This window comes from Manihot esculenta, chromosome 15 (genome assembly GCF_001659605.2).
Source record: "Manihot esculenta cultivar AM560-2 chromosome 15, M.esculenta_v8, whole genome shotgun sequence".
Taxonomy (NCBI): domain Eukaryota; kingdom Viridiplantae; phylum Streptophyta; class Magnoliopsida; order Malpighiales; family Euphorbiaceae; genus Manihot; species Manihot esculenta.
Genome location: NC_035175.2, coordinates 7,950,490 through 7,973,291, shown reverse-complemented (window position 1 = coordinate 7,973,291; position 22,802 = coordinate 7,950,490). Strand labels below are relative to the sequence as shown.

Genomic DNA, 22,802 nt, shown 5'->3' with positions numbered 1-22,802 from the left:
AGTCGAAGCAGCCCGACCTGCTCAATAAGACTCAATTGGGGCAGCTCATTGCAACCCGGAAAGATCTCCCCCCAACTTAGATCCACCTCCCACGTTCTGGCGGACCCTAATTTTAACTCCGCCACAAGGAAGTTCTCCACCCATCCCTTTATGGAGTCCTTGTACCCCGTGAAAAGAGATAACCCACTACGGGGGGAAAAATAATAGAAATTTTGAACCGCCCTAACCAGACGGAAAAAAGTGACAAACAGACAGGCCGTGGGTGTAAAACCCCAACTCAGGCAGATAGACTCAAAACAGGACATGAACAAAATGGAGTTTGGGGATAACATCCGAGGAGTTACCCCGAAGTATTCAAAGACCTCAATAAAGAAAGGGGTAAAAGGAAACGGCAGACCGAATTCTCTCTGCTTCAAGAAAAACACTATACGACGACCCTCTTGGGGATCCATCAAACCCGGAGGGGGAGGGTAAGGAAGGACTATCCTTTCATTTGAAAGAGGTGCTCGAATGAAATACAACGGAGCATCTAAAAGTCTCTGGGAAATATACTTAGTTATATTGGAAGGTGTAATATGCGACTCAAGGTTACCAACATCAGGAAGCTTTGAACTTGCCATGGAAGAACAAGGAAGCGTACCTGAGAACACAATGGGGTGAAAAATGCGGAAGGAGTTGCAGGAAGACAGAGAGCAGAAAAGAGCTAGTTTCTTCAGAAGACAGAAGGGATTCGAGATGACAGGCAATAATGAGACGGAACGTTGATCTGAACAGTTTTGTCTTGGAGCGGCGCGATCATTAATTACTCTCGAAGTTTACCCTCTCAACGGGTAGATAAATAACCGGTGAGAAGGTAAAGGGGCAAAAAGATGATCGCTGGGCTTCTCCACATCCGTCAAGGGCCAGATCCGTGATTACAACCCATCAATCAAAAGCCCATTTGCCACCTACATAATACAAGCCCAACTCGCCAGTCAGAGCAACTTAGCCCGCAGGAACAACTCAACCTGCAAAATTCACCACCTCCATGGTAGATACCAAGGAAACAGAGGGGCAAGTCAAGAAAAGACTCAAAAGTACAAGCAAATGGGAGCATGATAAAGGTCAGACTTGCTCATCACTTAAAAAGTTATAAGATTTGATTTATCGTTATTGAACAAAGGCTGCGAGATCGGAAAGAGGCGACAAGGGCACCTCGGAATCATACAGAGCTGAGAACTCAGAAATCAACTCAAGGATTAAAAGACCGAGCTCACAGGTCGGATTAGTCCAGCTCGGAAAACATAACTTGAGAGCTCGGTCGGCTAAAGGAGGCTCAAAGCTCAATTCATCAAGTAAAGACCGAGCTCACAGGTCGGTTAGTCAAGCTCAGAAAAGTAAACCGACCGTCCAGTTGGTTAAGTAGGCCCGGAGCTCGGCTCATCGACTAAAAGCAAGAGTTCACGAAATATGGTCAGTTCAGCTCGGAAAAAACGAAACAAAATTTAGTTGGCTAAAGCTACGAAGAAAAGCAGTATCAGTACTTCATCCATGATAGAGAATGAACAAGTATGAGTAAAAAACAAGAATTTCATTAAAAAAAAAGTACATTACAGCACGTTACAAAGGCCTACACTACGGGATGAAAGACTATCCTTAAAGGATTTACATAACCACATACATCATCATCTACGTTTACATCACTGACATCTGCCCTACTATCTTAGTCTTAATTCCGGGGACTATCCTAGTACGGAAAGCGAGCTCTACAGGTCGGCTGAGCTCTGTCTCGTTATTATAAGGGAACTGAACAAGTTGATTCCCATAAGCATTTCTCACTGTTCCCCTAGGCAAACGTTCGGTTACCCAAGTGTGATGCACGATACATTCGGACAAGTTCAGATATTATATGCCGGCCGTGCACCACACATGAAAAACATAAGTCTTCGAGTTACGACACCGAAGAGATCACAAAGCATACATTCGAAGAAATCGCTGGAGACTTGACTGAGCGCAGCTGATCTCAGTCCCTCATAACGTAAGCACCCCACACTGAAGGAAACAATAAGCTGATCTTTCTCGCCACTTCCATTTATATCAAAAGAAGATAACAGGGGCATCGGAGAAATTTCTTTCTTGAGGGACGGCAAAGTTAGAGCAAACTCCCCAACAGCCCAGAACCTCTTTGGAGCCCGGACAACAAACAGAGGAGGAGGCCGGCCAGACGACCTGGGTAAAACAGTCTCAGCAGCTTGCCGAATAGTCCCACCCATCGGCCGCCCTACCAGAAGGATCTCCAAAGCATCGTCCAGACTCCTTAGAGGTAACATCAAATTTCCAAGAATTTTGAACTGACCCATTCTTATCTCAGGTACTGCAAAAAGTTTCAAAACAGAGACAAGTCAGAAACAATTCTCCGTCAAGATGATGAAAGCAAGATTAAAACAAACCTCTGGGGCAACAAAGCAATACAAACTCAAGCTCACCTCATTCCATTTGAAGAAGGCGTCAAATGGATCCTTTGCAGATAAAACAGAACCATCAGAACAATCTCGCTGGAGGAAAGAAGCAGACAGAGAAATGGAAAGGAAGAACCTCTTGTTCCAGCAGAGGATTTGAGAATGAAGAAAAGTTAGCGTTGATATATACCCGGAGCCTGAGGCCTTAGCACGGAGCAGAGCTATGCTAGACTCTAAGCTAATGGTGTCAGAATTTTAAAAGATAGTCATGGAAAAGGAAAGAAAGGATATGTCCAGATAATGATGACAGGAAAGCAAAGACAGCAAAGAACGCGAAGAATGGAGAAAAACCAGAAGGGGGAAAGAGCAGATAGGATTCGGAAACTGCACAACGACAGAAAGATGAAAGGATGTTATTAAGGCACCTGAACACGAACAGGCGCGGTCATAATGGTTCTTGATATTCACCCCCTCGGCAGTGGGAGCAATAACTACCGAGAAGGTGAAGGGGCAATTGATGACCGCTGGATTTCTTCACCCCGGACCAGGGGCTTGACCACAACCAAAGGCCCATAACATAGAGGCCCACGCACCTGATATGCACAACAAGCCTGACTCATTCAACCTTCAAGGCCGGGCTCAATCACGCTTCTTCACTCAGACCGGCCCAGTCCGCGACCAGCAGGCCCTCTCCTCTCAGGCTCAGCGTCCGGCCCGACTCTCGGCCCAGCCCAGTATCCAGAGCCACACTCAGACAGCCTAGCAGATCCGCTCGAGCGTACGCACGGGGAGAATCAGAGGCCGTTACGCATGGAGCAGGCGGCTGATACCCTCGTACGCCCGAATCTGTATGTCAGAGACGCGTGTCCCAATCATGGAGAGGCCTTTACACGTCACCAGCAAGCATAGCGAAATGGATAAAAGGGGAGTCCCCTCCCCAGAAAGAAAGATTATTTTTCAATACCAAAACCCTTGTAAAACCCTATTCTATTGGATCTCAGATCATCAAGTAGATATAAAAATTTTATATTTTATTTTTTAATTTTTATTTTATTTTTAAAAAAATTATAATTAATTTTAAATTAAATATTTATTATTAATTTAATAATATTTTTATTGTGATATATAATAATATTTATAAATTCTATTTAATTTTAAATGGAGTTATTAAATATTTTAAATAAACACTCGTTTTTTTTAAAAAATTTTCACGTTCATACCATGATTAAAATGGGTCCATTTTATAATTGGAATTAAAAAAAATAAAATAAAACTATTTGATTTGATTAAACTCGAAATTAAAGAGACTTTATTTTTTTTAATTCTTTAATTTTGAAATGAAAATTAAGAATTTCTTTAATGAAAATATGGATGGCTTGTACAATTGATCTAATAATATGTTTAGATGTTTTGTATTTAAGTTATTATTTTAAATTTACAGATCAACTTAAATTTTACAACCTTTTAATTTTTAAAATCAATTTGATTACATTAAGCTATATATTTAATTTCTTTTGATTTATTAGTATTTTTGAATACTACTTGAATGCTATTTGAAGCAAAGCATGCATCAAACTTCAGGAGCACACTCGACTCAAGACGAGAGACAAACAAATATCAATAGAGGGAAGAAGTAGCAGCAGCAGCAGCTAAGGCAATGGCAGAACGGAATGGACTCCTTACTTACGCTTATATTATTCTTTACATCGCTCTTTCTTGTGGGCAGATATTCTTTAACAAGGCCTAGCTTCATTCTCTTTTTGTTTTTGTTTTTTTTTTTTTTTTTTTTGTTTTTTTTTTTTCTTGCATTATGGTATTATATTTCCTGTTCATGTCCTTCAATGGAAAAAAACACACGTGTAATTTATTGAAATAATAAAAAAGATGACTGAAAATGGGTTGGAAATTTATCAATCATACCAAAAAGCATGTCATTGAGTTAATAAATCATATAACTAATGCGCATAGCAAAAATCTCTAAATCTTTGCACATTCCATTGTTCTATCATAGCTCAATATTACTAATGAAATGTTAATGATCTGTACTAAAATTTAAATTCAGGAATATGGATTAATACTAAGCAAATGATGCTTTGTTACGCAAAATAACTAAAGTTATCCAAAACTATTGGGGTAGATAGCATCTTCTACTTTGACCAAAAGAAAAAAATGTCCCAAAACATAAATGAAGCATGGATCTCAAAGAAAGAGAAGAAGCATAGAGAAAGAAGCCAGTCATGTTCCTCCATTTAAACAGAAAAAAAAAAAGGAAAGTTGAAATGAATGAATCTAGGCACCTGTTTTAGAGAGGGGAGAATGAGGAAAATAAATAAATAAACCACATTAGGAAGCAACAACATGAAATCTACCAGTTTGAGCAAACTGCACATTCTTCTGAGCTGCTAATGCACATATGTTTACAGTTTTTTGAAACTGACGAAAAAACGCATTTTTTCTTCCCCTCCCTTTTTGCCTTGAAATTGCATAAAACAAATAGCCATTGAGGCTCTGTTCCAACATATGCTATTTGCTTTTGGCAGAGTCCAGAAATGCATTTTTTATTACTACAGAAAGTAAGCTCTGATCTGCATTTCATCAAAAGGATGCCCTCACAGATTGAAGAAGATCCAGGACTGCTGTCCGGTCAGGCATGCTAGGAATTGCTCCCTTTACTTGCACACAAAGAGAAGCTGCTGCAGCTGTATAATGTTTGAGTGAGTCACAATCAAATCAGTTTTTATTTTCTTTTCTTAAAGGTCATGTAGAAATGCAGCTGTAGCTATATAAAATTTTAAGTGAACCACCCTTTATTTTTTGCATATGATAATTACTAAAAAAAAATGAGAATCACGATGACATGCAAACTAAGAACAACAGCCATACCAGCAAATCTAAGGCACTCGTCTTTTGTCTTGCCCTCCACCGAAGCCACAGCAAAAGCAGCAGTAAAAGTATCTCCAGCACCTGTAGTGTCTATGACTCTTGCAGCAGGTATTATGGGTTGTCTAATTGGTTTTTGGCCTTCTTCAAATAATGCTGATCCTTTGGCCCCAAGTTTCACTAGGACTTCCCCGACCCCCTGAATTAGACACAGCAACCTATGATGTGTTAGAAAAGTATTATCATTTGGCATTTTCTAGCAGCTCTCTGTTTGCTCTATTAACCTCTTTATCATCAACTAGTATCAACTATAAGAATGTCATGAATATTAAAATTGGACCCAATCCGACTAATGCACACTTCTAAATTTTTGGAATTAAAACACTTATCAAGAATGCTTAAACATCAAAATAATGAGGAGAGGAACATACATTCGAAATATTAAAGATGAAAGAAATGATCATCACCAATTAAAATTAAAAAGAAAACTCTGTGTGCGTGTGTGGGATGCATGAGAGAGAGTGGGATTGTCTGGACCTCACTCTCAATAAGTGGAAAATGAAGAACTAGCTAATTAAGCTCAAGCCCAATTACTAGGTGCTCAAAAGCATCTTTCAAGCACACAGCCCGACAAACAATTTTGTTAATCACAATAAACCTGAATTTTCAGACTTAATAGTAAAAAAAAAAGGATGTATTCATATTTTCTTTCCTAATTCAAAACACCCTCCTTAAGTGTACTCATACAATCTGATATCATTGATAGAGAAAACATTTTGTTGGAGAAGGAAAAATTAGAGCAAAGAAACTTTAGCAATATTTAATTCCACGCCATATAATAAGTTCACTAGTTGATCTAATAACTCACGTGCAACTTATGTACATTATGAAATAATTACATACTGAAACTTCATAGGATCTTAATTCTTACCCAACTGCTCTAGTATATTCAGGCATCTGTGAAATTGAATGACCCTATTAGTGTTTCACATGGAAGAATCAACCTGTAATCTGATATTGGAAGTGGATGGAAATGAGAGCATTCATGGCAAATAACAATATAAAGGGTAACCCAGTACACGAAGCATCTGAACTTGTGGGCTCTGGCTTGATGGCACTTCAATAATGACCATTATGTGGATACATATAAAAAATCAGTGGACAATCAGATTTGCATAATTCACAAGAATCATAAACTTTAACCAGCATAATGCAGCAAATAAGTTATCATTACAACAAAACATAACCGGTAAAAGTGTTTTTGTCAAATCTTCAAAGTGTAGAAAGATCAACCATGCTAAGTACAGAACAAAGATTCATAGGATAAAGCTTGTTTAAGTGGTGCATACTAACCATTTCATGACACTTAGTAACAGCCTGACTAATCTGTTCAAAGTTTTCAGTAGGCATGCCAGTTATACGCGCTAGTTCACTTTCATTTGGGCTGAAGATGTCCACAACCTTCAACAGTTCCAAGGGTATAGGTGCATCCATTCCCCCAGCATCGAAAATGACAGGAACACCAGCACTCTTTGCAGCCTACACAGATACATGGCAGCATCAAAATGTGAAAGAAATTATTAAAGGAAAATAGGAGAAATGTAAGAGAAACTTAAATATCCCATCATCACTTCAGCATTGATGATAAAAGGGATAACCATCAAAGCTCATTAGTAGAGGAAACATTAAGGATCCTTGAACCACAGAATTTCTAAGCAATCCCTAAAGCCTCTATACAATTCAATTATCCTATATACAAATATGACAATGAAGAAAGATACTGATTTTCTATTAGATGACAAAGTATTGACTACTGGACTGCAGAACAGAAATAATGGTTGAATAGCTATACCAGTGTTGTTAAAGGCACTCCAAGGCACCATGGGAGGTGAGGCAAGGAGCGTGCCAGGATTCAAAGAGGCAATGCCTCAGTGCAGTAAGGTGCCAGGCAAGAGACTTCAGAAGCAATGCCCCAGAGAAATAAGTCCTCTTTTTTTTTTTGTTTTAAACACCAAATTTTCATTTTATTTCTTTTTTCTTTGTTTATTGCTTTTTTAAGATGGTTGTTTTTATTTTTCGTAATGTTAAAAGCATATACACACAGACACCTATTATACATATAGACTATGGCACCTAGCTTCAAAAAGGCCCTCGCCTCTCCCCTCTTGCCTTATTTACACTAAGGTTCTACATTACCATCTTAAAAACAATCAAGTGCCCACAGCAAAGAAATATATCATGGCAATCATTTATGATAAACAATCATCAATGTTTCTAGGCCAGTTACTTAACAATGAAGCTGAAGCAGGAATAGTGCCCACTCTGGACTTGGCAGGCTCTGTTCCACAAGTTCCGCCTATTGTGGGACTAATTTAATTCAAATAGAAGAGAAGAAAGAAAAAATCATGGACATTGCCATGCTACAGTGGCAGTAGCTGCCAAACGACACTGCACAACCATATCAGAGTGTCACAGCACTGCTCAGCTACCTTATTCTGGATTCTTAGAACTGATCCAGCATCAGTCTTCATTTCTTTTGATTATTTATACTGCCCTGTTATGGTCCCAAGTTGTGGATCTGGTTATGGGTCTGTGGACTAAGGGTATGGCTGGAATTTGAGTGTTTGGGTTAAGAGTCTTTTTACGACCTCTGATTATTAACAATTCAGGCTCTAAAAGAGGGAACCTGAAACCTCTGAGACTTAAAGCGCTCAAGACTTAATTGATTTTGGAAGCTCCCCTCTTCATTAATGTTATTGCTTAAATACAGAAAGGAAGTATAACTGCTCCCTACATTAAAGGAGCACTACTTCAATATGGAGGAACACCCTCCTCAACTAACAACATGAAATAGAGGAGCACTACTTCAACATGGAGGAACACCATCCTCAATTAACAATATGAAATAGAAAGTGAAGGAATACCCTCCTACAAACAGGGAACAATTTAACTAAAAGATAGCTGAAAAATAATTGAAATATTTGACTAATTTAGAGGCTCAATATGTGGCTGCTTTGACTTGGGTCCATGACTGAGTCGGGTATAGACTTGCAGTGGTTTGGTAACATTACTTCCCGCCCCCAAAGGAAGCTTGTCCTCAAGTTGAAAATCTGGATATTTGGCGGAGAATGCCTGCACCTTCTCCCATGAAGCATCAGCAGGAGAAGAATGAGTCCAGTGGACAAGAACCTCCTGACTTCCTCCTTTAATACGGTGGTCTAGAATGGCCAAATGATAACCAGGTTCTGGCAGCGGAAAAGATGACAGCAATGGTGTAGGAGCAGACTGACCTTCATGATAAGGTTTTAGACTTGAAACATGAAACACTGGATGGAGCTTTGAATCGGCAGGAAGATCCAACTTATAGGCCATGGAACCGACACGTTCCACTATCACAAAGGGGCCATAGAATCGTGCCGAAAGTTTCTGATTCCTCCTTTTAGCAACTGAAGTTCGACGATAAGGCTGTAAACGTAGTAGAACCTTATCCCCCACCTTAAACTCCAAATGACGATGAGATTGATCATATATATGCTTCATTTTTTGCTGGGCCTGCAGTAGGTTTTCACGAAGTGAGAGTAGCATCTCATCTCTTGTCCTTAAAACAGTATCGACAACATCAATGGTGGAACTACCAGGTAGATATGACAATAATCTGGGAGGAGGACGGCCATAAACCGTTTCGAAAGGAGTGGTTTTAAGAGAGGAATGGTAGCTGGTGTTGTAACAGAACTCAGCCCAGGACAACCAGTCAATCCATTTATTCGGAGTAGAACTTGTGAAACAGCGAAGATACATTTCAATGGTGCGGTTTACCACCTCCGTTTGACCATCCGACTGTGGGTGATAAGAGGAACTGAAACACTGCTTAGAACCACTCAAACGGAAAAGTTCTTTCCAAAAGGAACTTGTGAATGTCACATCTCTGTCATTGACCATAGTTTCTAGCAAGCCATGTAATTTAAAAATGTTGTCAAAGAAAGAGCGAGCAACACTTACAGCTGTATATGGATGAGACAAAGCCAGAAAATGCCCATACTTCGAAAATCTGTCGACGATTATCAGCAATACATTTTTCCCACGTGAAGTTGGAATTCCCTCGATGAAGTCAATAGAGATATCAGCCCAAACTTGCGTTGGAATGGGAAGAGGATGAAGGAGTCCCGCCGGTTGCAAAGTCTCTGTTTTATGCCTCTGACATGTATCACAAGAGCGCACAAAATCTCTAACACATTGCTTCATTCCAAACAAAAAAAAATCCCTTGTAATTTTGTACAGGGTTTTTTGGTATCCTTCATGGCCCTGGTTATGGAGAGCACTGACCACTAGTTGAATAGATGGGGAGTTATAAGAAAGGTAAACTCTGTTGTTGTAAAAGAGCAAACCATTCTTAAAACTCCATTTGGAAGTGGCCGCTCCAGTATGAATTGCAGCAATTCATTTCTACACTTCTTCTGAATCATGTTGCTCTTTCTGAATATCGTCAAACAGGCTTAGTTGGGGCATAGAAACTGCCAAGATGGCAGATTGATCAGCATCCCGTCGAGAGAGTGCGTCAGCAACTATATTGGATTTTCCAGCTTTGTATTCAACTGTAAAACAAAAGCCCATAAGTTTACTAACCCAGTATTGCTGAGAAAAAGAGAGATGGCGTTGCTCTAACAGATATTTGAGTGTGTAGTGGTCCGTTCGAACAGTAAATTCCCGACCCCAGATATAAGGATGCCAATGTTTGATTGCCTTCACCAACCCGATCAGCTCTCTTTCATACGTCGGAAGGTTCTGATGGCGCACTGCTATTGAATGGCTAAAGTATGCCATTGGTTTGTTTTGGTGTAACAAAACAGCTCCGATTCCTGTACCCGAGGCATCACATTCTATGACAAAGGTTAGTTTAAAATCAGGGAGAACCAAGATTGGAGTTGATGTCATTGCCTCTTTCAATTTGTCGAATGCCGTCTCAGCCTCTTCAGTCCAACGAAAATTGTTTTTCCGCAACATAGCTGTGAGTGGAGCGGCGATGATTCCGTAGTTTTGGACAAATTTGCGGTAGTAACCTGTAAGCCCTAAGAATCATCTCAAACCACGAATTGTGTTGGGCTTGGGCCAATCTAGGACCGATGATATTTTTGACTGATCCACCTGGACTCCATGATGAGAAATAATATGACCTAAATATGAAACTTGAGTCTGGCCAAAAACGCACTTGGAGCGTTTGAGAAATAATTTATTCTTATCCAATAATTGAAAAACCAGTCGTAGGTGGTGGAGGTGTTTTGCCTAAGACTGACAAAAAACTAAGATGTCGTCAAAAAAAAACGAGAACAAATTTCCTCAAATATGATTGAAATACCTCATTCATTAAGGCCTGGAAGGTTGAAGGTGCATTGGTCAAACCAAATGGCATTACTAGGAATTCAAAGTGGCCGTGATAAGTCCGAAAAGCATGCATGCCCACTTGAAAATAACCAGAGAGCAAATCTAGCTTTGTGAAGTATCTAGCACCACCTAGTTCTTCTAATAACTCATCTATCACAGGAATTGGGAATTTGTCTTTAATGGTTTTGGCGTTTAATTCTCTGTAATTGACACATAAACGCCAAGAACCGTCTGCCTTTGGTACTAGGATCACCGGAGGAGAATGGTGATCGGCTTGGGCGGATTATGCCTTGTTGCAACATGGCCACACACTGCCTTTCGATTTCATCCTTCTGCCCATGTGGATAGTGGTATGGTCGGACAACCACCGGTTTTGCTCCTGGTTCCAAAGGAATACGGTGGTCACAGGCCCTGCTAGGAGGTAATCCGGTTGGCGAACTGAATAAAGAGGCAAATTCTGCCAACAATTTCTGTAGTTGAATTTCAGAATCTGGGAAAAGCAGCAAACTGTGGAGATCAGACTGCTTTGTATAGGAAATTGAAGTCATGCCCTGCAATTCGATCAAGGTTCCCTGTTGAAAGAAAGAAATTTTCATGATAGCAAAATCCCACAGAATGGGTCCCAAAGTTCGAAGCCAGTTAACTCCCAAAACCACATCAAAACCGGTTAGTGGCAGAACAAATAAGTCCACGGAAAAAGAGTGGAAATCCAGTAGAATTGGGATTCCCTTGCATATACTTGGGCTGTCAAGTTGCTCACCATTGGCGACATTAACTTTCAAGCCATCCTGCCCGTTTACTTCAGCACCAAGTTCCTCGACTTTTGCTGCAGACACAAAACTGTGAGTGTTGCCAGAATCAATTAGAATTAAGACTTGTCCCCCCTTTCAATATCCCTGTAGTCGCATGGACTGAGGATTTCGAATTCCAATGATGGCGTTCAATGAAATCTCTAGTTGTTCTAGCTCCAAATCAGAATTTGTGTCCTCTATTTCTTCGGTCTCTAAGTCTATCTAGAAAAGTTTTTTACATTGGTGGCCGCGAACAAACTGTTCATCACAGTTAAAACACAGTCCCTTTTTCCGTCTTTCTTCCATCTCCTCACGGTTCAATCACTTCACCAATCTGTTGGCACGAGGTGCAGATGTGAAGGCAGCGCGACGAGTGTCTCTCACAGCCGGAGAACTTGGGAAAAGTTTCCGTTCATACAGCCGGAAGATGCTCATTGCATTCACCAAATCTTTTGGATGATGTAGCTCGACCTCAACAGCAATAGAGTCCTGCAATCCACTGAGGTACAACTGAACCTTTTGTTCCTGCGTGAGGGTGCCAGCGCGTGACACCAAGGCTTTGAAACGGTTCTGATATTCTGCAACAGAACCAGTTTGCTTTAGCTTTGCCAATTCGCCTAATTTGTTGCTGCGGATTGGAGGCCCAAAACGAAGATTACACTGATGTGTGAACTCATCCCAATTGGGATCTGGAATGTCATCCAGCAGCTGCATATACAACAGCTGCGCAATCCCCTCCAAATGGTACGAAGCTAAACTCACCTTCTCCTCTTCGGGTGTTTGTTGGTGCCTAAAAAAATGCTAGCATCGGGCAAGCCACCCCAAAGGGTCTTCCAGCCCATCATAACGAGGAAAATCAAGCTTTGTGAATTTCGATACTACCGAAATTCCTCCCGAACTTTCAAAAACCAAAGCACCTGAAATTCCCATATCTTTCCTTGATTTTGCTTGACTGTCAGTGCTGCTAGATTGCAACCCTTTCTTAGTCAATTTCAATTCTTGAGACATTGCATCCAATTTGGTATGCAATTGCTCAACTTTTTCATTTCGGTCTTTGTTTGCTTGCTGCTCAGCCAACAACAATTCAAAGAGCTTGGCGAGTTGATCTTGAACAGAGTCCCCATAACTGCCGGCTCTGATACCAAACTGTTATGGTCCCGAGTTGTGGATCTGGTTATGGGTCTATGGGCTAAGGGTATGGCTGGAGTTTGAGTGTTTGGGTTAAGAGTCTTTTTACAACCTCTGGTCATTAACAATTCAGGCTCTAAAAGAGGGAACCTGAAACCTCTGAGAACTTAATTGATTTTGGAAGCTCCCCTCTTCATCAATGTTATTGCTTAAATACAGAAAGGAAGGAAGTATAACTGCTTCCTACATTAAAGGAGCACTACTTCAACATGGAGGAACACCCTCCTCAACTAACAACATGAAATAGAAAATGCTTCCTACATCAAAGGAGCACTACTTCAACATGGAGGAACGCCCTCCTCAATTAACAACATGAAATAGAAAGTGGAGGAATACCCTCCTACAAACAGGGAACAATTTAACTAAAAGATAGCTGAAAAATAACTGAAATATTTGACTAATTTAGAGGCTCAATATGTGGCTGCTTTGACTTGGGTCCATGACTGAATCGGGTATAGACTTGCAGTGGTTTGGTAACATGCCCACAATGCCAAAATGCACTCACTATGTAGATCAAGTGAAAATTTTCTGGTTAGGATTGCCTATTTCTTTCTCTCTGGACATTATAGAGTCATCGAGCAAGGAGAAAGAGATCATTATTCAAAAGTAAATGTAGTTTATCATATTCTTATGAGGAAACTAATAATACGTCATAAAAAATAAATCCTCAAACTCCCCCAAGCTAACCCAAATTCACAAAGATGAGATCATAGTTAGCCTCAGCCTCAACCAGAATCTAACATATTTCAAGCAAAAGGCATTAGTAGGTCCATTTTCATAATCTGTTCATTACGATGCAAGACATATTCAAGTTTTGACCATGGACCGAGAAAGAATAATACATCAAACTTCTGAAAACAAATTAACACAAACATGGTTGAAGATAAAGCAAGAAGAATTGACAAAAACAATTCAAATATGTATCTATGGCCAGCCTGACCTTGGCAACTTGGATATTGACGGAATCAGGGATCTCCCTTTGAAGCAAAAGGATGCCAGCATTCCTTATTACCACCAAATCTTCATCGCTCAATTTCTCAGGCCAACGACTCATGTTGGCTCCACCAACAATGATAATAGAATTCTGCCCATCAGACTGAAGCATCACCACAGCATGCCCAGTAGGCACATCACCAACATGCCTTACATAATCAAGACAAACTCCTCCATTTCTCAACGCCTCAATGATCAACTTCCCATGTGCATCCTCTCCCACCTGACCCACGAAGTACGTTGGGTAGGAGAGTTTGCCACCACAAGCTGCTTGATTAGCTCCCTTCCCACCTGCAAGTGTCTGCCCACTCTTGGCTGAGATGGTCTCTCCTTCGGTGGGCAATCTCTCAATTTCGACATAGATGTCAGCATTGGCTGAGCCAACAACGACAAGCGGTGGGTTGTTGGACTCCGGATTAACTGGTGTTATAGGGTTTTTGGAGGATTTAAGGACAAGTGAAGGGAATGGGCGTGTTTTGATTGATGGGTTTTGATTTTGGTTTTGGTTGTCGTTGAATTGAATTGGGTTTGTGCTTATTGACGATCTTCTAGATGTGTTGTGATGATTTTTGAAGCAGCAATGATAGTTTGTGGGTGAAAAGGCTATTCCTTTCATATTTGATCTAACTGAATGCTCTCAGATCAAATTTCAATTTATTGTTCAGCTCAACGTCTATTTGCAAATTGCAAGACATTGTTTATCATCTTCTTCTACAGTTCTATTCAGGGATGGATCCAGCAGAGAGCAACTTGCCCTTACGCCCTCAAATTGCTTTAAAAAAAAAATATATATATATATATATATTTTTAATTTTATATATGCAGAATTGTAATTTTATCCCATATTTAAACCTCATATATGTTTGATTTCTATCTTATAAGACATCTAGCAAAATTAATCAACACTAAATATTTTTTTAATTAAATTATTTTTTAAAAAATTAAATATCTATGTTTATATATATATATATATATATAATATTTGATTTAGTAAAATTCATTACAATATTGCTCTTATAAATTTAACATCATATGAAAACAAATCAAATAATTATTAAATTAAATATTCAAATTTAAATTTATAAATTCATTAGACACAATTGTAAACAGAGGTTGGATTTCCCAGATTGAAAAATATCATAATCTAAAGGTGCATTAATGGTGGGGTAGCTGGTGATCTCGTTAAAATTACCATTTTGTCATCTTTCTTTTGCTCTTGCCCAGCTTTAATTCAAACTTCTGACGCTCTTTCTCAAGCTTTGTGCTTTTATTGTCTTTCAAGAAGCTTTAGCGTCTTAACATATTTACAAATGGCTCTCCTTCTCTTTCATGGAAAATGATAATCTTCTTTAATGGAGATTTTCATTCTCACAATCTTCACCACAACCTAACTTTTCAAGTATCTACTACTTGTGCATTTATATTCTCCGGTGAGTTTTTCACCTTTTTGCATCTTCTTCTTTTTGCCAATACCAACGTTTTGGACTGTAGATATCTGCTCATGGTTAATGTGGAAATAAAAGTTTCTTGCTTTCTTCGTTTTCTTGAGCAGTGTCATCTGTTTGGTTGTCGAGAAAATAGATTTCAAACACCAATCCACCATTGTAAATGTGAAATTCCAGTTGTGGTCCAAGGCTCACCCCCTCCTCCTTTTGATTAATTTTCTCAGCAACCAAACGCATTCTTTTAGTTTTCTTAGTATAATATGCAACATTTTTCAGATCTATCTGTTTTCTTTTGTCTTTACTTTATATTTTGAAATGGAGGTTTCCACAAGCAGAAAGAAAAATTTTTCAAAATTGGTTTGTCTTGTATTACATGAACCGATGCACACGTGACGGCGGAGCGTGTGGTATATCTCTTCTACTGGTTAATCATTTAATTTATTTTTGGCCGGATTCTGGTTTGAAGACATTCCACTGTCACTTTTTTCACGCTTCTGCTCGCACATTACTTTGTGGCTCCTCACTTGTCAGTAAAAGCTTGATTGAAATGACGCAAATACCCTTTCAACTCACCAACTTGAAATTTGGGAGAAATTGTCTTCACACTCTGAAAGTTAAAAGATCCATTGCCGCATGCTTTGGTTTCAAATGCATATTCACTATATGTTAGCCATGTATTATAGCACAGGTAGGCACCATTACTATACAATCTGATCATTCCTCTGCTAATCATGGAGAGATGGTAAGAAACAAGAGAGAAGGCATTGGCTTTTCAAAAGGGTGATTTTCTGTGTGTCTGTGCAGGAATTTCATAATCGTTTGTAAAATCCAGAATCTCATTGAAATGCATTATGTCACAAGACATTGTACGGCATTTCCTAGATTTACATTTCTTGACTTGTTATGTCAGATTTTGAATATGATGGCTCCATTTGGTATAAATTGTACACATGACTTGTCCAGGCCAAATGAGTATTGTGGGGTATGCATGGAATTCCTGTTTTCTTCATTTTACTCTTCATTATACTCAGCCTATTGAGCATCTGCATTAAAACGTGATAGTGACTCCTACAAGAGTTGGCTTCTTAAGGGGGCGATACAAATGAGGAATCATTTGATTTTGTTTGTGTTCCACTGTAAAAATGAACTAAATAATACTGCTTTCTTGACATTTTTGCTTTACTTGCATCTCATTCTCTCAGTTCAGTGAAATAAGAAGTTGTGTTCTATTTCATTTCACAAGTCTACAACATATGCTTTAAACTTTTGCATCAAACTAGAAGCTTAAGTTGATGTTCTTGGCATTGCAGGCAAGAACGTTTGGCTGGGATATAAATGAATTTATTATTATGGATTTTTTTTTTCCAGTTTCTTTATATTGATAGTTTATTAATAAGCTTCATTTTAACCTCTCTTTTTTTCTTCTTTTTACATTATTTTCCCTTTTGTTTGCTTATTAGATTCATCAGAGAACAATTCTCTAACGCAATCCTTGCTGTTCTCCAACCAATATTTCTGAAGCTGATAAAATGCCAAGATCAAGGTAAGTAAACCCAAATTTTTACCAATATGTAGTTCTCTCTGGGAAAAGTTGGGCAAATGCTGACATGTATGCACACTGTGACCACTGTTATTAAAGATGGATGCCTATTCGGAGTTGCTAATTGGTGAAGAATGCTTATGCTTAATTCTACAGCATTTTACTCTGGGCAAAAGAATTGGATTTTGCCTTGATTTCTTTGCCACATACTATTTTGCTGTTCCCTGCATTCCTCTTTCTTGTCAAGACTAACATTGCTTGTTATTCTGTAGTTGCAATTTACAGTAGTTTTTGTTTAGGATTCAGCACTTCAATAAATCAATATTGTTGGATCAGTTGCATGGGTAATAGACCCCAACAATACTAAGCACTTGTGGGATGAACACAGAAAAGCCTAATTTCTTTTGCACTTGTGTTGAGCATGAAATCAGATCATATTTGAGATACTTGTAGATGTTTGTGCCTGATCGTATCACATGCATAGATGTTTTAATGGGGATTTGAAATCCCTTAGGACATTTGTTTCATCTTTCATCACTCACTGGCTTATTCTTCTCTGTATTTAGTTAAGACTCCATTAGTTTACAAAGGGAAAAGTATGCGTCAAATTACATTAATATCTGCATGATTATGTAACAGTTTGTGTTTGCATATGAACAGAGGTTTAGAAATGCCTCAAAGGCAGTCACCTCGAGCTCCCCATCCACTTAGGACATCTAGTTCTGAGTCTGACCCACTGAATCATCGACCAATTACTGAGCGAAGCCCCAAGCTGGGAGATCGTCGCTCCCCACGAGGTCCCCCTTCTGACTCACTGAACCAAAAGAAACTAGGAACTCGTATTGCAGATTTAGAATCTCAACTTGGTCAAGCACAAGAAGAGCTGAAGATTCTGAAAGGTCAGTTGGCTTCTGCTGAAGCTGCAAAGCAAGAAGCTCAACAAGAATTAGAAAACAAAACAAAGAAACCGACTATTCTAGAGCCTGATGAAATTCAAGAGAAGCATCCTCCAGCGGAGATTCAGGATTCTGAGAAGGCAGATGACAATGTTATAGATGCAAACAATCAGCAGGAAACTGATGTTTTTGAAGTTCCATTTGAAAAAGAGGCTGCTGACACCAAGGTTGAACCTGGCCACCTGCTTGATCATGAAGAAAAGGGGAACGGCGCAACTAAAATTATAACTGAGACGCTATCAATTTCAGAGCCTGTAAAGCCATCATTCAATGACTTGGCTCTAAAAGACGATGAGATAAATATGCTGAAAGCCAAATTAGAAAAGAAACAAAATGAATTGGAGGCATTTGTTAAAGAGAATGAAAATTTGAAGAATCTACTAAATGGAGCAACTTCAAATATTTCATCTGCTAAGGCAAAGGAAGAGGAAATGTCCATGAGATTAAGTCAACTTGGAGAAGAGCTGGAACAAAGCAAAGCAAATGAAGCTCATTTAAAAGAGAAGCTGGAATCTGCGGAAGGAGCAAAGGCAACGATGGAAGCAGAGATAAAGAAGATGAGAGTGCAGACAGAGCAGTGGAGAAAAGCAGCAGATGCAGCAGCAGCAGTGCTTGCTGGAGCAGTGGAGATGAATGGTAGGATTACCGAGAGGTGTGGCTCCATGGATAAGCACTTTAGTGGTGTGTTTGGAACCACTGGCGGCGGTGGTGGGTACACTGGTTTGCTGGGATCACCAGGAATATCTGATGACTTGGGTGATGGTTTTGGAAGTGGAAAAAGGAAGGGCTCTGGCATTAAAATGTTTGGAGACTTGTGGAAAAAGAAGAGCCAGAAATAAAGATAATAACACAACAACCTCTAGTTGTTATCTATGTTTTGTAGGCATTATTCAAGTATTTTGAGCTGTGTATGTAATGTATGTCAAATTCACCTTCAACTTGAACCTTTCCACTCCAGGGATGATCTTAATATTTTTTGCTTTGTTTGAATGTTGGTTGGGCAGCCTCAGCCAGGTTGGGTTGATCTCTAAAGTTAATTTTAAAGTTAGTTCTTTGGAGGTCTTATCATCGGAGATGATGAAGGGAAATGTTAGTTTGTTGAATATAAATGAACTAAGCTATTTTTTGAGTTATTAAGATTTGACTTGATAAAAACTTAATCGTACTCAGATTAATTTTTAAATGAATCAATTTTAGACTTAATTTTTAAATTTGTTTAGTAAACTAGTCCGAGTTTTTTATTGAGATTTATGAGTTGGATTTATTAAACTCGTGAGGTCAATTTATTTTTATTTTCTAGTTTATGATAAACAGATTTAATAAATAAATTAAATTCAATGTAATAAGAGTATTCAACTCAAAACCTGTATAACTTTTTATAAGCTAAATTTAACTTGTTTAGTATTCAGCCTTGTATAATTTGATTGCATTCTTATAACCTACAAATATTCATATTTAAGATTTAAAAATTTATTTTTACAGGTTTTTTAGTTAATTTTTATATAAATTTATTTAATTAAAATTATTTAATTTTAAATTTATTAATTTTAAATTAAATTTTATTATACTCATAAATAAATTAAATTATTCATAGATTATTTAATATTATACTCGATACAAATTAAAATTCTTTATTAAATTAATTAATTTTTAACTTATTAATATTTAATTTTAAATATTTAGTTTAAATTTAAAATGAGTAAAATTTAAATTGAGTGTGTAATAAGTTTTTTTTTGTTAAAAAATTGACTATAACAGTAAAATTAAGTTTCAATAATTTATTTCAATTTTGTTTTTTTATCCAGATTACAAGCTAATTAAATTTACATTTATATTTTTAGATTAGTAATTTAAAAATAAAAATTTATATGTAATTTAATTTAAATTTCGAAATAAAAAAGTTCATTATTCAAAAGAGCATGAGTTGAAGAATTGGGTTTCAGAAAAAGAAAAAGAAAAAGGAAAAAGTTGAAGAATATTCAAATATAATCATCAACTTTCTATCAATCGTCCTCAAACAGGCAAATGGAATACGACTGTCGTTTGTGGCAAAACAGTAACCATACAATTTTTTTTTTTAATAAATAATTATATAAAAACTTTCACTTTGATAACGTATTAGAAAATAAATAAAAAAGAACCCAGGTAGAGTTGCTCTTAGCTGAAATCATGAGGCTGCTATTTTCTGAAAGAGAAGAAGCCTATTATCAGCCAACCTTGAGTTATATGCAGATGTTTTGTACTCAAACCAGGTGAATTCTTTGTACAAGCTCTCCTCTTCTCCCTTCATGAGTGGAGCCAATGGAGCTATTTTCTCTCTCAAAGGTGGCCCACCAAAATATATCATTGAAACTCTGGATTTCATACTGTTTGCCAAAACCCTGTGCCTCACACTTTTAAACCTCCCATTAGTCATGACCTGTCCAAAACCCAAGCAACCCATTTTGGTAAAATTGAATTTAGAGGCACTGTAATGGAGACGACAACCTTGTACATATCAAAAAAGAAAAAAAAGTGAACTTGGGTTACCTGCAGAGAGTCACCAACATTGATGAAAAAGGAGTTTTGGTCAGGTGGGACTGAAATCCATTTGCTATCTCCAAGAGAGATTTGCAGGCCAGATGTGTTGTTGGATCTCAGTACAGAAATGATTTGTGGGTCTGTGTGCTCTCCAAATCCAATCATATTGTTAGAATTCAGAGTGTGAATCCCTGGCCCTGTGCATGGAGGGTAGTGATTTAGCCTAAAAACAGAGTCGCTCTGTTCGTCCATTAAAAGTTTACTGAACACATTTCTTGGTTGGATTCTTAAACCATCAGCCATCATTTCAAGAATCTCACATGCCATCTTTTTCACACCTGATATGTAATCATTCAAAGCAGACCTGAAAGAGAAGACAATTAATATCAAATAATTCACAATCTGATTAATTTTTGTCAAATTTCAGTACCTAAAATCTTCTGAAATGAACCTCTGGGAAATGGATTCTTGATTGATTGTGAAGAGAAGGTATTCGACCCAACCAACGTCGCCGTTTGGTCCAATGATTTTGTTACCATAGCCGAAAGGATTAGGAGGTCCAGCCTTTTGCTTTTCAGAAAGAGGCAATGAGAAGAAGCTGAGGGCTTCAGATTCAAGCCTGGAAATGGATTCCATGGGGATTCCATGGTTGACGACCTTGAAGAATCCAAAATCCTCGCAGGCCTTAACAAGGAGGTGCTTAGAGTCAGATTTAGAGGGGTCTATAATGGGAATTCCAGAAAATAATGTGGTGGGTTTGCAGTTTCTTAGAGATGACAACTGTTCAATACCTGGATTGGACAGGACCACCATTGTTGTTGATGTTCAGGACAAATTTTGAAGAGCAGGGGAAGGCTTTTTTTTTTCTTCTTCTTTTGGTATTGAAACTGAGGGTGGTGCTGAGCTATTTATAAGAGTTGGCTGTAATCAGCATAGACCACATTTCATTAATTTATTTTCCGAAATTCAAACTCGAAACTAAAATAAATTTAATAAATTAGAATTTTTTTTTTTTTAAGTTAAAGAAAGAGGAGATTGACAAGAATAGAGTTGATTCTTCTTTGGTTTTAGCAATAGAAGGAATGGAGCAAAGCATTTGAAAAGTGGCGGTGGCATCCAATCTCTCAAAATTTGCTTTGTCGGAGAAAATTTATGTTCATTCTTAAAATATGAATAAACAATTGAGAGTAGAATACGAAACTTTTTATATTTATATATATTTATCATCAAATTAAATTAAGAATAATTTACGATTTAGTCCTTAGGTATTACTATTATTAACAAGTCAGTCCCTGTATTTTTAGAAACCTATTAAAACGTCCTTATGTTTTATTTCCGTCAACGAAATAGTCTTTCCGTCCTATTTTCCGTTAAAATTAGATAAAGGAGGAGAGAGAAAATTTTTAAAATCCAATTTTACCCTTAAATAAAACCATTTATTTAGTCCTTGTATATTGTAATTATTAACAAGTTAGCCATTACATTTTCAAAAATCTATTAAAATATTTTTATCTTTTTTCATATCTATTAAAACGTCCTTATTATTTTTTTCCATCAATGAAATAGTCCCTATCTTTTCTCACATCTATTAAAACATCCTTATCGTTTATTTAAGTCAACGAAATAGTCCCTCCTCATCGTTTCTTTCTGTCAACGAAATCGTCTCTCCCTATATTTTTAGAAATATATTAAAACGTCCTTATTGTTTCTTTTTGTCAACGAAATAGTCCCTATCTTTTCTCAGATCTATTAAAACATCTTTATTGTTTCTTTTTATCAACAAAATAATCTCTATATTTTCTTTCCTCTTCCTCCTCCTCCTCCTCCTCCTCCTCCTCCGAAGAAGAAGAAGAAGGAGAAGAAGAAGAAGAAGGAGAAGAAGAAGAAGAAGGAGAGAAAGAAGAAAAAGAAGAAAAAGAAGAAGAAGAAGGAGAAGAATGAGAAGAAGAAGAAGAAGATAAAGAAGAAAAAGAAGAAAAAGAAGCAAAAGAAGAAAAAAGAGAAGTCGTTTCTTTCTGTCAACAAAATCGTCTATCCCTATATTTTTAAAAATATATTAAAACGTCCTTATTGTTTCTTTTTGTCAACGAAATAGTCCATATCTTTTCTCAGATCTATTAAAACATCCTTATTGTTTCTTTTTATCAACAAAATAATCCCTATATTTTCTTTCCTCTTCCTCCTCCTCCTCCTCCGAAGAAGAAGAAGAAGAAGAAGAAGAAGGAGAAGAAGAAGAAGAAGGAGAAGAAGAAAAAGAAGGAGAGAAAGAAGAAAAAGAAGAAAAAGAAGAAGAAGAAGGAGAAGAATGAGAAGAAGAAGAAGAAGAAGATAAAGAAGAAAAAGAAGAAAAAGAAGCAAAAGAAGAAAAAGGAGAAGAAGCAGAAGAAGAAGGAGAAAAAACAGAAGAAGAAGAAGAAAAAGGAGAAGAAGCAGAAGAAGAAGAAGCAGAAGAAGAAGAAGCAAAAGGAAGAAGAATTGATGAAGAAGAAAAGGAAGGAGGAGGAGGAGAAAAATAATTGGGAGCAATTTAGTCTTTTACTATATTTTTAACAACAAAAATAGACAGAAGGACTATTTCGTTGACGGAGAGAAAACATAAGGACGTTTTAATAGGTTTCTAAAAATACAGGGACTGACTTGTTAATAATGGCAATATCCAGGGACTAAATCGT

General features: G+C 37.7%; 3 protein-coding genes across 7 annotated transcripts; 1 reads left to right on the top strand and 2 right to left on the bottom strand.

The window, feature by feature from the left end:
* Positions 1-4,659: 4,659 nt before the first annotated feature.
* Positions 4,660-14,448, bottom strand: LOC110601264 (ribokinase). The gene is made up of 4 exons (XM_021738334.2): positions 13,617-14,448; positions 6,672-6,857; positions 5,322-5,517; positions 4,660-5,137 (listed from the first exon to the last, which is right to left on the bottom strand). The coding sequence occupies exons 1-4, from the start codon at positions 14,283-14,285 to the stop codon at positions 5,034-5,036; spliced, it is 1,155 nt and encodes a 384-aa protein (XP_021594026.1). The 5' UTR covers positions 14,286-14,448; the 3' UTR covers positions 4,660-5,033.
* A 448-nt stretch (positions 14,449-14,896) lies between these two features.
* On the top strand, positions 14,897-18,658 carry LOC110601265 (interactor of constitutive active ROPs 4). 4 transcript variants are annotated; one of them, XM_021738335.2, is made up of 3 exons: positions 14,897-15,099; positions 16,575-16,657; positions 17,315-18,658. In XM_021738335.2, the coding sequence occupies exons 2-3, from the start codon at positions 16,644-16,646 to the stop codon at positions 18,447-18,449; spliced, it is 1,149 nt and encodes a 382-aa protein (XP_021594027.1). In that variant the 5' UTR covers positions 14,897-15,099; positions 16,575-16,643; the 3' UTR covers positions 18,450-18,658. The 4 variants fall into 4 exon arrangements, with proteins under 4 accessions (XP_021594027.1, XP_021594028.1, XP_021594029.1 ...); XM_021738336.2 differs by lacking the exon at positions 14,897-15,099 and adding an exon at positions 15,106-15,802; XM_021738337.2 differs by lacking the exon at positions 14,897-15,099 and adding an exon at positions 15,106-15,856.
* Positions 18,659-19,659: 1,001 nt separating this feature from the next.
* LOC110601266 (gibberellin 2-beta-dioxygenase 1) lies at positions 19,660-21,102 on the bottom strand. 2 transcript variants are annotated; one of them, XM_021738340.2, is made up of 3 exons: positions 20,582-21,102; positions 20,140-20,494; positions 19,660-20,029 (listed from the first exon to the last, which is right to left on the bottom strand). In XM_021738340.2, exons 1-3 carry the CDS (start codon positions 20,941-20,943, stop codon positions 19,778-19,780), a joined length of 969 nt encoding a protein of 322 aa, XP_021594032.1. In that variant the 5' UTR covers positions 20,944-21,102; the 3' UTR covers positions 19,660-19,777. The 2 variants fall into 2 exon arrangements, with proteins under 2 accessions (XP_021594032.1, XP_021594031.1); XM_021738339.2 differs by having other exon boundaries at positions 20,561-21,086.
* Between the last annotated feature and the right edge of the window lie 1,700 nt (positions 21,103-22,802).